This window comes from Sturnus vulgaris, chromosome 12, assembly GCF_052056855.1.
Source record: "Sturnus vulgaris isolate bStuVul1 chromosome 12, bStuVul1.hap1, whole genome shotgun sequence".
Taxonomy (NCBI): domain Eukaryota; kingdom Metazoa; phylum Chordata; class Aves; order Passeriformes; family Sturnidae; genus Sturnus; species Sturnus vulgaris.
In genome coordinates this window covers 13,895,195-13,908,762 of record NC_142254.1, presented here as the reverse complement: position 1 = coordinate 13,908,762, position 13,568 = coordinate 13,895,195, and the positions used below count along the sequence as shown (strand labels likewise).

General features: G+C 41.3%; 1 protein-coding gene across 1 annotated transcript in view; it reads right to left on the bottom strand.

Annotated features, from left to right (window-relative positions):
* The window catches only part of GLG1 (golgi glycoprotein 1), an 81,739-nt gene that overhangs the window by 18,465 nt on the left and 49,706 nt on the right, over window positions 1-13,568 (bottom strand). The window contains exons 5-10 of the mRNA XM_014880772.2: window positions 12,961-13,164; window positions 12,263-12,334; window positions 9,907-10,090; window positions 7,961-8,175; window positions 2,479-2,600; window positions 1,744-1,845 (exon numbers count right to left, since the gene is read on the bottom strand). Coding sequence (XP_014736258.1) covers window positions 1,744-1,845; window positions 2,479-2,600; window positions 7,961-8,175; window positions 9,907-10,090; window positions 12,263-12,334; window positions 12,961-13,164 — 899 coding nt within the window. The remainder of the gene's footprint in view (window positions 1-1,743; window positions 1,846-2,478; window positions 2,601-7,960; window positions 8,176-9,906; window positions 10,091-12,262; window positions 12,335-12,960; window positions 13,165-13,568) is intronic.

Here is a 13,568-nt window from a genome sequence, read left to right as displayed (position 1 = left end):
ACTGAACCAACAGGTGGCCTTAATTCTATCTGGAATTAACTCCCTAAATAACACCAAAATCTTTCATTACAGATCAAATTTTCAACACTTCTTGAGGCACCTCCCATTTTCTTCTGCAGCATGCCAGCCAAATGCTGACACACGAGAAAAGAAATCATCTCCTCGATATCCTGAAGCAGCAGAAAGGCAGGTACATACCACATTTTGCTTGTGTAATATCTTACACTTCCTTTGTACTGCTGCCATTCTGAAACACCAATTCCATAAAAATCTGAGTTGGATTGATTTGGATTGTCTGCCCTGGATTTGAGCCAACTGCCAACTCAGTACCCCATGCTTTGCCTCTAAGTGTAGATCTCTTAAGATGATGTCTAATTACATGAAAGCTGAGATATTGCTAACTTTCCAAAATGGAAACTTCATATTTATAAAATACTATAGGAAAAAACATCAAGTGATTTCAGTGGACACAATTATATAGATAAAGGTATCAACAAACAAAACCCCTTCTACTCTGTGCATCTGTCTGAGGCACACAGTCAATGCACTAGTTTTATAAGCCAGGCCTGGGGAACAGTGGTTAAACAAAGATAAGCTAATGCTGCCCAGCCTGCGTTAGGAATTAGAATTATTCTTATTCCCAGGAAAAATGCAAATAATCAGTCTTCCTACTTCCAATCACTTAAGTCTGATTCAAACAATGAATTACCTGCTGGAAACAGTACAGGCAGGAGACCCAGCAATGAAGAGAAACAGGAAGGGGAGAAAAATTAAGTATTCTTGTCTACCTATGGAGATAATTATTGAGATGACTAAATGAACAGCCAAAAAGCCTTAAACTCCCTGCTCCATGAAGTCCCATTTTTAAAAGCAGAAGTTCACAGAGCACATCAGCTCTCAGCTACTGGCAATGCTGTCCATAAATACACGGCTTGCTGTGAGTCAAGATTTTCTTAATGTTTGGTTTGAACACTCCTTGTAGTAATTGAAGCCCGGGACTTCTTGCCTTACACTCCTTGTGGCCACTGAGAGCAATTATTCAATTTCTTGCAGTAACCCCATTTAATGTACTCTATTTCTCACCTCTCAATCTTCTTTAGAAGACAAGCCAAACACTTATTCTTTCCTCACTGGTCACGTCTATCAAATTTATTCTCTCCTCATCCTAACTAACACTGACACAAGGGGCTTTGTATATATTTAAAACAAAGCACTGCCATGTCCGGATGAGAAAGATGGAAAAGTAGTGCTCTGAAGGGTATTACATCTGCTCTACAGGCTGTAATCACATCTAGAGAATTTGGAAAAAGGCAGAAATGGAGGCAGGAAGCTTCTCACACAGTGAGTCTTTGTTATACTTAAAAACTTGTTTTCCTTAAGTCCCGTATTGTAGCACTTAGAGCAGATACAACTGACTGCCATCTGCAGAGACACAGATCTTCAACTTATGGTAAGACAGAATTCGATAATTAAAGATGCAACAAATTTTAGAGTTCAAATTTGAGCACTTTTTAAGGCCACATTACTTCTAAAAGAGTACCTGATTTAAGTGGCATCACAACTTTTCTAAACAGCTTTTGCTTTTAGTGTTCTGCACAAGCATTAACACCCTGCTGACCTGGCATACTTGAAAGACCTCTTCTGAACAACCACAAGCTATACTGTTTTAGCAGGAGCTGCTAATGCATACAAACACTTAATACAAACATCAAGTGACGATAAGTCTTGTTTTACAGTACTCACTTCCAGTCACGAGATATAAAATACTGGAGCTCCAGGAGCCTATGCTCACAGTCTTCTACCATTTTCTCAGTATACAAGTGCTCCATCAGGCAAGACAGAATCCTGCAAACAGAAGAAAAAGCCAGGCCACAGACTGTTAAAATCATGCTGAGCTTCCCTGTAACAGCTGGTGTTGCCAAATCAGTCTTCCAGTGAACCATAGATAAGATGTTCAAACTCAGTGAAGATCTTTCTCTTCCTTCAGAAAGATTACATCTAAAACAAGTGTATATCATATTTGTACCCTCTTATGCTCTTATTGTTTTAGTTATCTCAACAAGTCTGATATACAACAAAATCATAAGGATTATTCCATAGAAAATCTGGCCCGGGGAGAATATATTATCAGACCTGAAGACAAAGGAGACACCAGGTTTGCTTACCTGGCCTTTCCAGGTTTGTCACTTCATGATACTGCTTGAGACTTATATGGTTAGAGAAATTAGCACATCAAACACTGCAAACTTAAATCTAAGTGCCTGTGAAAGCTACACCCTTCACCAGTGCTAACCAGCCCTCCTATAAAAATATTTGTCTGCTTGTACTGCAAGAATGGAGACAGCTCAGTGCAGCTCTGTATGACTGATCTGGAGTCACTAGTCTGGACAGGTTTTAGTGTCTCTACTGGTGAGCCACACAACCTTCATGGATGCCCAACAGGAAAAAAAGCAGCAGTTCTGAGTGAGAGGCACCTACATGGGGTCTCCAGACCGTATGTGCTTGCAGGCTGTCTGTATCACCGACTCGCAGGCCTCGTTCAGAGCGCGGTCGATGCGATAATCGGCACCGGGGTCCGTTTCCTGAATCAGGGTTTGAAGCTGGAAGAAAGGAATTGTGGACAGGAAAACAAATGTTAAAGACATAAATGAGAGCACTTACAACCTCTCAGTGTGGTAATTCTATGCCAGTAACAGCACCATGATGTATGAACTCTTCTGCTCAGCAGTGTTTTGTTTTAAGAGCCTGTGCAGCCAACTCCAGCACTGCTGGACCCTAATCATCACTAAGAAGTAGCCCAGGAACATTGTATGAGACCAGTTACACACTGAAGGTCAACTGTAAACTTGGACTACGTGCATACTGATTTACAGAATACAACAGGTAAAATTTGATTTGCCTGCTATATTTTTGATCTACCTTAAGCTTTGATAGTAGCCTCATTCCATAAGGCTGACAACACCAAACACAAATTTTATGTATTTTCATGAATACTATTTAAAGCTGAAACCTAAATCAATGTCTAAAGATCATGTGCCTATCTACAAAGTATAAATCAGTTCTTTAATTGCCTGGAGAGGACACAAAAGTTTTATTGAAATACAGGATAAAATGTCCTGTTCTGATGTCCCATGAAGTAACATTTCCTCAGGGATGCCTGCTCAAGCTTTTGGAACTCGGGGTCTATAGCACACATTTTTTTGTGTGTGTGTGTAAGGTATAAAATAAATCCAGAACATCATGTTTTAACTACTTAAGACAAGTAACAGTGTAAATGAAAAATGAAAACAAAAATATTCCAAAGATTTAGAGACCAGGTGCACCAACCCAAAGCTGATATCCCAGCACTCTCTTTAACGACCTCCAAATATTTTCAGTTGTCATAGATAAATACTATAAATGAACAGTTCCATCAAGTCTTTCTTCCTGTGAAACAACTATTCTGACAAAAGCTGCAGAAAAACAATTCTCTTATTAACAAAGAAGCATCATTAGCATATTTAGCACTGTGTTACAAAATCAAACGTGGACACAGTCCATATCATCCAAACATTAATTTGGGAGGTGTCTGCTGGGCCAGGGGAAGAGAATTTGGGTAAATCTCAGTTTTGGGACAAGGGTAGTTTCTGGACCTTAACTCAGTCAAGGATCCCCCCATGCCCCACTTAATTTTCCATCAAGCTGTGTATTTCCAAAAACTGATGGAAGGCAGACTGGTATCATCATTTGGCAGGCAAACATTTTTAGCTGACAAATTTGAAGGGGGAAAAGAAAAAAAAAGAGAGGTTGCTGAGAAGGCAACTGCACATCAACATCTAACATTCTATATGCTCTTAACATCCCGACACTTAGTTAATGATTTTTGTCACTGGTCCTCAACCCAACTAAATCAAAAGCACAGTTACAATTTCATCCTCCACCTTTCAAAGTCTGCACCTAAACACCATCCAGGAAACTCTCAGGGGCAAAGCCCTAATATCACAAAACACAGGCAAGAAAAAAAGCGTCAGAGAACTGGAGAAAACACAAGCTAGCACTATTTATCCAATAGGAAACTTGCAGTCATGAGGAGAGATCACAGATTGCCTGGGAGGAACACAGGATTTCCTGTGACTCGCTCTTAATTATGTCCAGCCACAGCTTCTAAGGGATGCAGGCAGTTGAGAAGAACACTGCCTATCAAAAAGTCTTGGTATATTTTCATTAAATAATAAGAAAATAATAAAAACAATAAAAGAAGCATTTTATACATCTCTGACAGTGGTCAAGCAGAACCTGAAGGTCAAACCTTAACTGGATTTGTTATTTACAAACTTTGCAAAAGTCACTGCAAGAGGTAGAAGAATATCGTGGTTTTGCTGGTGCAGAGACTCACACAGCATGCATGGATGGGGAATACTCTGTGTGTAAAGTGCTGGGATTACTTCAAGTCTAGTGACTTAAATATCAAAATGATGAGTGAATAGAACCTCAAAACCAACACCTTCTTACACACAGAGATCAAATAAACTGGCCAGAGCATTAGGTAGGATTTTCTCTCAGGTCTCAGTTAATTGGTATTTTTGTTGCCATCAAGTGGAATAGGCCAAAGCACACCAGGTACAACAGCTCAGAAGCACTGAAGCACCTCTTTATTCCTCCACCCTGTTTTGGGCACTACTGCAGAATTCCCAATCTTAATTCTCAACCACATGCACGATATGCAGCACCAAACCAGCTGCCCTGACTGCAGGGAAGAAGGAATAATTTGGCACCAGTGATAAAAGTGAAGGTTATATAGGATTTTCCTCCCTCACACAACAAACCCTTACAGCTGAAAAGCAGCTGGATAAACTTTACAATGCTCTGAACTTTTATCCTGGTCATGGAACTGAATTAACAATGTACTACCAATTTAACAGCTGTATTAGAAGTTGCAAGCAAGAAATACATGCCCTTTAAGCAGGGATTGGAGTTTCATACACTCTAAAGTCTGAACAGAAAAAAAACCCAAAGGTAAGACGAGAGCAACATACAAATTACATATTTGAAAAGCGATTTGTCAACAGCTCTAATATAAAATATTGCTTCCACCAAGCAACACCAGAGGTGCTAGACCCTGCCAGTAGGGCTCAGAGCTTTGAAGGGCTGGAGTTCACAATTAAGTGACACTGTATCTCCTATGTGATGACTTAGCACAGAGCACACCCACCCTTCCTGCGGGCAGGATCCCTCCGGTGCACAGCTCAGCACACACCCAGGGGTTCTCTTTCTAGCTCAGGCCAAACCTCTTACAGAAAGACACTGTTCCTCTACCATTCACAGAGCTTTAGCATTTTGGCAAGTCCATTGTTCAAATTGAGACTACACCCCACACAGCTCGTGCTTGGGTCTAGATGTGCTTCCTGAACAGCAGATGTGAGCACAGACTCTCACATGCAAGATCACTCAGGCTGAGCTGTCTCACAAGAAATGGAACTTCTCAGATTAAAATATTGGGGTTTGAGAATGTCTAAGAATGCATTTTGTTCAAAATTTTAAATACAAATAATCACTCATAATCTGCCTGCAGGAAAGGGTACGAATCGATGCTCTTGCAGGAAAATAAAATTGAGTTTTTGATTACGTTTTGTTGTTTTAGGATTCTTTAAGTTGTTTCTGGAACATGGGAAAACGTCTTCCTTCCATAAGACAAGCAGAATCAGAGTAAACCTCCACAGATGGGACAGTAAGTAAAACCATTACAAAATTAGATGTTTTCCCCTTCCAGTTGCCTCTGGCAAACTTTCTAGGCAGGTGTGTCTGGTCTTAGAACTTCCATAAGGAAGAATTTCAGGCCAACACCTGTTGCTTTGAGTTAGCCAAGAAATCAAAGCACTGTATGAGCATTAGCTAATGATAATGCTAAAAGCATGAGGATATAAGTTTTTGACACTATAGAAAAGACAACATCTGGAGATGGACACAAAGCACAGCAGCAAGCTCTGCTGGGACCATTCCAGAGCACCTGTGCTGTTCTCCTCTCTTTCTGCAGGTGAAAATGTAGGGGTGCCACAGACAACTGCTCCACCATCAAGAGCTACACCAGAACCACACAAAGGTGCTCTTTAGGTACCCAAAAAGAACCGAAATGGCTCCAGCTTACTTTGAAGGATGGATCTCGAACTTCCCTTCTTCAGGGCTTGCCAAATGGGCCAAGCTCAAGTGAGAAGCAGTAGAAATCTCTAGCCCAAACTGCACAGTATCTGGAAGAGTTTCACACGATATTCTCTTCCTTGCAAAGATAATTTATCTACCTTTAAGGGTAAAAGCAGAAAGCTCATTCTAACACAGTAAGTCAAAACACAACAAAGCTTCTGACAGCTGAGACAACCCCTACCATTCAAATACAAAAAATAAGAACAATAAATTATTTAGTTCTTCAAAAGCTGTAGGCAGCTATATATTAGCACTGTGTCAGTCTTCAGAAACTCAGAACATTGGAATGTTTATCCTGTTCTTGCAATCATTTACTTCCTCTTCCCCATAAAAATCCAGACAAGCTAAACGTAGTTATAAAATCAACACTTAATTTGCTTTCTGCCGTCCTTTGCCCAGAGAACAAAACACATTTAACTTGAAGGAGACACAGGGACAATCCTGTTTACTTTTTCATCAGCTTACTGTAAAAAAATAAAGCAGTTGCTTAAGTATAAGAGAACTGAAAAACCTCCACACTTGCCCTGAATTTCTAAAGAGATTTTTCTCTGAAAGTCTGAAATCCTGTATCACTTTTGGGGGGCTCCTGTTTTGACTTATGAATTGTTTTGAACATTCACGTCATGATCTAAAACTTATTCCCAAGATTAACTGATCTTATGAATATTCACAAATGATGAAATTCTGAAGCAGCAGTTTCAATTTCATATTTAAACAGAAACAAATACTCAGTTTTTTCACATCAAGGCTGCAAAGCTAAGTCATGCAGATCCCTGCAGGAATGACTCAAACTGCACAGCTGCTGCACCAGCACACCTGGAATTTATGCAAAAATAAGCTTCATCACAAAAGCACCCTATGACCTAATATCTGTTAAGTTTTTGTATCTTTGATAATACACACACACTGGCATCATTTAAGGCTCAAGTTTTAAGCTACATTTAAAACAAAAATGTACAGAATAGTGGTTCTTTTAATAAAAGAAGTCAAGAGCACACATCTACCCAAATTCCTACATCAGCACTAACACTCCCTTGCCATTTTTATCATTGATGTAACTTTTTTTGGGCTCATGCGTCATTAAAACCAAGTATTAAGTACAAAATTTCACATTAAAAAGCACTAATGAGTTTGAACAAAAATTGTTTTCAATTTAAAGAAATTATAAGCAGGATGCATTTGAGCCAAAATGGAGTTAAAGGCAAAAGAAATATTCCATTTTGCAGAGCTATTTTGGAGGAAAATGACATTTTCTTCACTGGCTGCAAGTATATCAACACACAGCAGTCTGCTCTACCTCCCTGTCCCTGAAGTTCCATTTCCATCATTAAAGCTGAATGAAATAGCAAATATAAAACTGAGTGGGAAGGTGCTTTGAACGGTTTTGTGCATTTCCAAGGACAGGGCACAGGGGGAAAATGGAAGGAGATGGGGAAAAGGGAAGGACAAGGAATGTTTTAAAATTATAAAAGGCAAGTTTCCCTACATCTTGCACCCTGGAGAGAATCCATGACTTCAAAGCTGGTGGAGAAGAACTACAGAAGATCCAATAAAAAACCCAGAGTACAACAATCCAAAATGTATTTTTTGAGGCGAAAAACACCACCCTTACTGATGTGCCGCTACATACCAAGTTCACAGCATGGCAATTACACAACTGCTTCCAGCATTCAGTGGCACTCTGCAGAGCCAGGCTGACTTCAGAGCCCCATCACAAGGCAGAATACTGACAGACAAATCAATGCTTCTACAACTGTAAGTGAATGACAGAAAAGCTCCTTACTGCCTGCTGACAGTTGGGCCCCACGTTTCCCTTCTCTCCCCGGACGACTTTCATCAGGCAGTGCAGGGTGCGGCCCTTACGGTGGAGGCCGGAGCAGTGGTGCTCGATCTCCCCGCGGCAGCTCAGGATGATCTCGGGGCTCAGCGAGAAGTCTTCCATCAGCATGCGCCGGTAATCCAGCATTTCACCCTGGCACTCACTGCTCACTTGTCGACCTGAGCCAAGAGGAGATGATGTGATTTAAGTTTCAGTGCTTTGCAGAGCCCTTCTTGACCTGTGCTACCAGAGTGATGGAAGAGCGGGGACAATGTCCACGCTCTGAACAACTCCGGAATAAAATAAATGTGCTGGAGCTCTCGTGCAGGGGAATAAACCAGTGATTGTGGAAGCTCCCATCATTTAAACAACCCTGTAAAATATAGCCAGTCTATGGATTTAACACAGGTTTTTAAAAAAAGAATGCCTCAAAGATTAGGAGAATCTGATTTTGATTTCACATTACAAGAGTTACTTCTGAAGAATAGCCAAAAGCACTTATGGATCCGCAGTTCTGTAGCCCAAGTCAGCTTTTCCCCATATGCTCAAGGGCTCCTTTTTCCACTGCAGAAGTGACCTTTGGTAGGTTCACCAGCTTAGTATGTAACTGGGAGAGGAATTTCTTTGGACAGCAGGTTAAACATTTTCTCCAAGGAAAAGATTCTCTAGGGTAGTAGCACATAAACGCTCAGGAAGCCAAAACTCAGACTTAAACACGAGTGTATATGGAGTGTCCAACAAACCACTGCAGCTTCACAGAAATCTTGCTGTAGTAAATGCTTACATCTGCTGTAAGCTTTCCTGCAGTCCCCATCACAACCTACTTACATGTGCACAACATCCCATGGAACAGAGGACACCCCAACAGGGGCTGCCAGGTATTGTAACATATGCACGTGGTTCTGTGTAGAATAATTAGTGTTCCTCCTGGGCTATGCCTCATGCATTAGGCACTGCAGAACCTGTTCCACCATGAAATTAAATAGCTGAACAGCAGTTTTCTGCATGCAATTCAGGAAACCACCTGCCCTACTGCAGGAAGAAGTAAAAAAAAAGAAACCACAACTTTTCTACAAACAGGGCACATCATTTCCACATCAATCAGAAGCAATGAGTTATTCAAACTCACAAATGCAGACTGCTTATGGAATTATGGCAGCCTTTCCATCCCATGCCAGAGGCACTGCAGCATGCAGCCCTGCTGCTCACTCTGAAACCACCGAGCTGCATGCCAAAAGGAAAAACAAGCAGTTCTCTAGTGCAGATCTAGAGGATGTAACACGTTGTTTCACATTATGGCAATTTCACAGAGAACCTTTAGCATGGTCCAGCTGCATTGAGCTTTCTAATGCCTTTGGAGACAGCAGCTGGTGTTAGGACACCTCCAGCTTACATTAACTTAAATGACCAAAAATAATATTCTCACACCTTCTTTCTATGTAAGGAAAAAACAGAGTCAGAGAAATTAAGGCATCTACTCAAGCTACTGAACTGCAAGAAAAGACATTATTTACAGCAGGCAGAGGACTGAGTATCCCTGGTTTCCCCTGAGTGAGGATAAACAGGTTCTCTATTCTGTGTTTTAACCTTATAGCATATTTAATGCTTAGTACACAATGGAGGAAAAGAGCTGCTTGAATTCACTGTGAATAGAAGGATTTGCAACTACACATCAGCAGTCCAAGTGGGATTTGCTATTTTGCATTTTAAACTTCTTGTCCGCACAAAAGGAGTCAGTGGCAGAGGGGTTTACTCAGCTCTTCTGATCATCAGGACAGGAATGAAAGCACCATGATGAGGAAATTTGCCTTTGAAACAAGGTTTGGAAAAAGGAGAAGGGGACTGAAAATACATGTTGAAGCTGAAGGCCCCTTATTTTAAAATCAAGGTCCCAGCAAAATTCCACTTACCTCTGTGCACAGCAGACTCTAAGCACATCAACAGATAGGAAAGCCGGGCTTCCCGAGAGCGGGGCAGGTTCTCCACATTGCAGCGGTATTTCTTCAGGTCACTTTTACAGGACTTGGCCAGCGAGTAACTGACTTTGTAGTCTTGGGCAATGAGCTTCTGGCGGGTTGTCAGAGCATCACGGCACTGCAGGAGACACATTGGGATGGTGCAATGAGCTTCTGTGCACTGGGGGCAGAGAGCTGGACCTGCTGCTGTCAAGTGTGCAAGTTGCATCTCAGAAAACAACTGCTGGTTTAAATTCATGTGTTTAAGCTGGACTGCAGCTAAATTTCATTTGTCTCATAGAAACCACACAGTTAACAATGCACACCAAGGTCAACAGATCAGGAGTTTCAAAGGGAGCAGCTCTCTGCAGAGCAGTTCTCAAAACTGCACATTCATCCAGCTTTTTGTGAAGAGCGTGACTCATTCGTGGTAACTAGGAGCAGTTGCTGACATTTATCCCAGCTGTGGTACATGCTCACCCCGTGCCCTCAAGAAATAACTTTTTCCAGTTGCATTTACAAAATAATGTGTTTCTTGGATTTGTTCTGCAATGCGCTGAGTGGATGATAGCAGATAAAACAGTCTAACCGTGGGAATTTCTAGACGTTTTCCACAACTTGGTGAGGTTCACAAGGATGCACTGTGGCCAAACCTGAACCCAGCAGCTGCAAGAACAACCCTCTAAATTTCATCCAAAAAAAGAGCCTGTAAAAACACTGCTACACTTCATAGCTCTTGGTTTAAATTATGTGAAAATTAAATCTGAGGGCAGCAGATAACTCAGAATAGCTCCAGCAAATTTGTCCATTCCCAGCCCACTTGAAAGGAAGGAAAACAGTGAATACGTAGAGTAGGGAGAAGAGGGAGCAATCTTGGCACAAGGAACAGGCAAGTCCTAGAACCTGCTCCTCACCCTCTTACATTAGGTTTTTGGCTTCGCCCCCTCCTTCCCACACCTACTTGCGGACCTGGAAAACCCTACTCCAAGATATTCCCACTCCATCTTTCATGCTCCTGTGCAGTCTCAGACTCTGGCACTGGACAAATTTACAGCTCTGGACACAGGGAGATACAGGCTTGCAGATACCTCATCACCTGAGGTCGGGAAAGGCTGGATACAGCCCAGAAGCACAATTTGGGTGACACAAAGCAAGCCACCCACCAGCAGCTATTACTGGCTATGTGTGTCGGCAGCAGCCGATGCCATCGGCAATGAGGGACTCTTCGCTGGGTAACAGCTTCTACAAAACCAGTGACTTTGCAGATGGTCCAGCCTTGGCAGCTACAAGAGTGAGAACTCCATTCAGTGCTCCTTCTGCTCTGCAAACTGTGTCCTCAGAGCATCCACCTCTCTCTTTCTACAAAGTCATCTGCTGCAGTTTGGTGTAACCTCGCTACATCTTACATTCATACCTCATCAGCTGATCATGGAAAACACCCTACAGTGTCCCTGTATAACTAAACAGAGGTTAAGCAACAGCAGCAGCTCATTTCAGCAACACACTTCTACAAAATGGAGCTTTGCTTCAAGCCCTCAGCAATCACTTGTTCAGATTTGAATTTGTTAATTTGAACCAAGCTATTAGACAGCTAATGCATTTAATAAAAAAGAAATTAGTCTGATCCCTCCTGCACTCTGAGTCAGGTTCCTTCAGCAGATCTTCTTTGAGGAGATCTTTACAGATATCATCTTCATATCCTTTTCTACAGATTGCAATTCCATATAATCCAAACACTATGATGCTGCTTCCAAAATCACTGAAGGCATTGCTGCCTTAACAAAGCACCTATGCCAATACAAACTTTTGAGGACTAGCTTTCTAGAACAACTTTTTTTGCTGTTATTGAAACGCACATCTTCAAGAAAACCGGAAGGAAAACTTCAGTCACTGGACTATGCATCCTTACCACACAAAATGTGATGCTTGAAAACAGCCTTAAAAACACAAGCGAAAGAAACACAGCTTCCTTTTTGTTTCTAATCTGTACAATTAGAACACAATTTATCCAAGATTTACCCCAGCATGCTGTGACTGCTACTTTAAACAGTCAATCACAATGCTACCACTTGAGCTCCATGTCTGCCTCCCCAAATTACACACTCAAAAGCTTTGATTTACTTAAATCCTTTACTTTGAAGACTGAAACTTGAAACACAAAAATATCAAAGTAAAAGCATTTGCTAAAGCAGCTGATTATCCGGCTACGAAGATGACATTTACCTTAACACTGGAAAAGAATAATGCAGCCTGGACTGAGGAATGATCTGATGATTTCTGCAGTAAGGATTTGTCTCACCAGGATACGTACCTTTTCACTCATTGATTCTTCAAACTTGTGATTAAAGAGGCACTTGTATACTCGACCTTCCCCAGCCTGAGTCTGTGAAACAGAAAGTAACATTTGCCCTTAAAGATAATACTTAACAGGCAGGCTAGACTATACCTGAGGAGAATTGTTTTAAACTAATAATATATTCAAGTTAATATTTCAAATGACAGCAATAGCTTCTATGCAATAAAGATGCTTAAAATTTTATGGCGTTAAAAAAATCTGGTCATGTTCATCACCCTTTTAGTGTAAAAATTCTCAGTTAATACAAGCTGAGACTGAACCATGCAGTTCTTCAGCTCATGCTCTAGGCATAAAAAGTGCTGCAAGTACAGTCAGACCAGGCTTATTTTGTGCAACAGCTCACAGCTGTAGAAAGGAATGGACTTTCACTTCTGCCTTTCTTCCCTTACCCCTGTCACACCAGCTCTGATGCCCCTTAAACCATTTAGGCCAATTCAGTTCATTAACCCATTGAAAATAATGTATGTTTGTTGGGTGAATGAATTTAATATTGTATTTATTGCAAAATGACAGTTACAGGGTGTCTGTTTTCAGTATTACACAGTATCACTCAGGCTCCAGTCTACAGTTTCTTTCCAGTGCTTTTTCCAGAGCTGTTTCGGGTTTTTTTTAAACGGATTTTAGTAGAGAGAACAGAAGAGGCAAGCACTCACATTTTCACAGAATCGCTCTCTGTCATCTCGGCATGCAAAGTAGAGATGCCGGTCCAGGTGGAAGTCATCAGAAGAGAGTTCAGCTACACGAAGAATTGCTTTCTTACACTCATCAGAAACCTGGATCCGAGGATCTGTCTCCTCTGCTTCTTTTACCAAGCCTTTTTCCAGGCATGCCACCACCTCTCCTTGTGAGTGAGCATCCTATGGGAGAACAAGACACCTGTAACCAAGCTTTCACATAAACAAGTGAGCTGTGATTCTGGCTAAGCACCACATTAATTAAGCAACAAACTGTCTACATACAGACTTCCCAACATTCAGCCTAAATCACATTTAAATTCAGAGGAGGAAACAATTGAGACCTGTACTAACCACACTTTATACATCACCATCCCACTGATGGTCACCATGAAATCCCCCCCTCCAATGCTCTGGACTTGTTTTAATGTGACTTAATGAGATTATCACTACTTAGTCACACTGCTCAGAGCAGTTTACCAAAACAGCCAAATTATCTTTAATCTGACACAGCTTTCTTGGCACCATGGCAACAGCAAGGAACAGCAGCACATTAAGAAAACACTTGGGAAGAGAAAAATCATAGT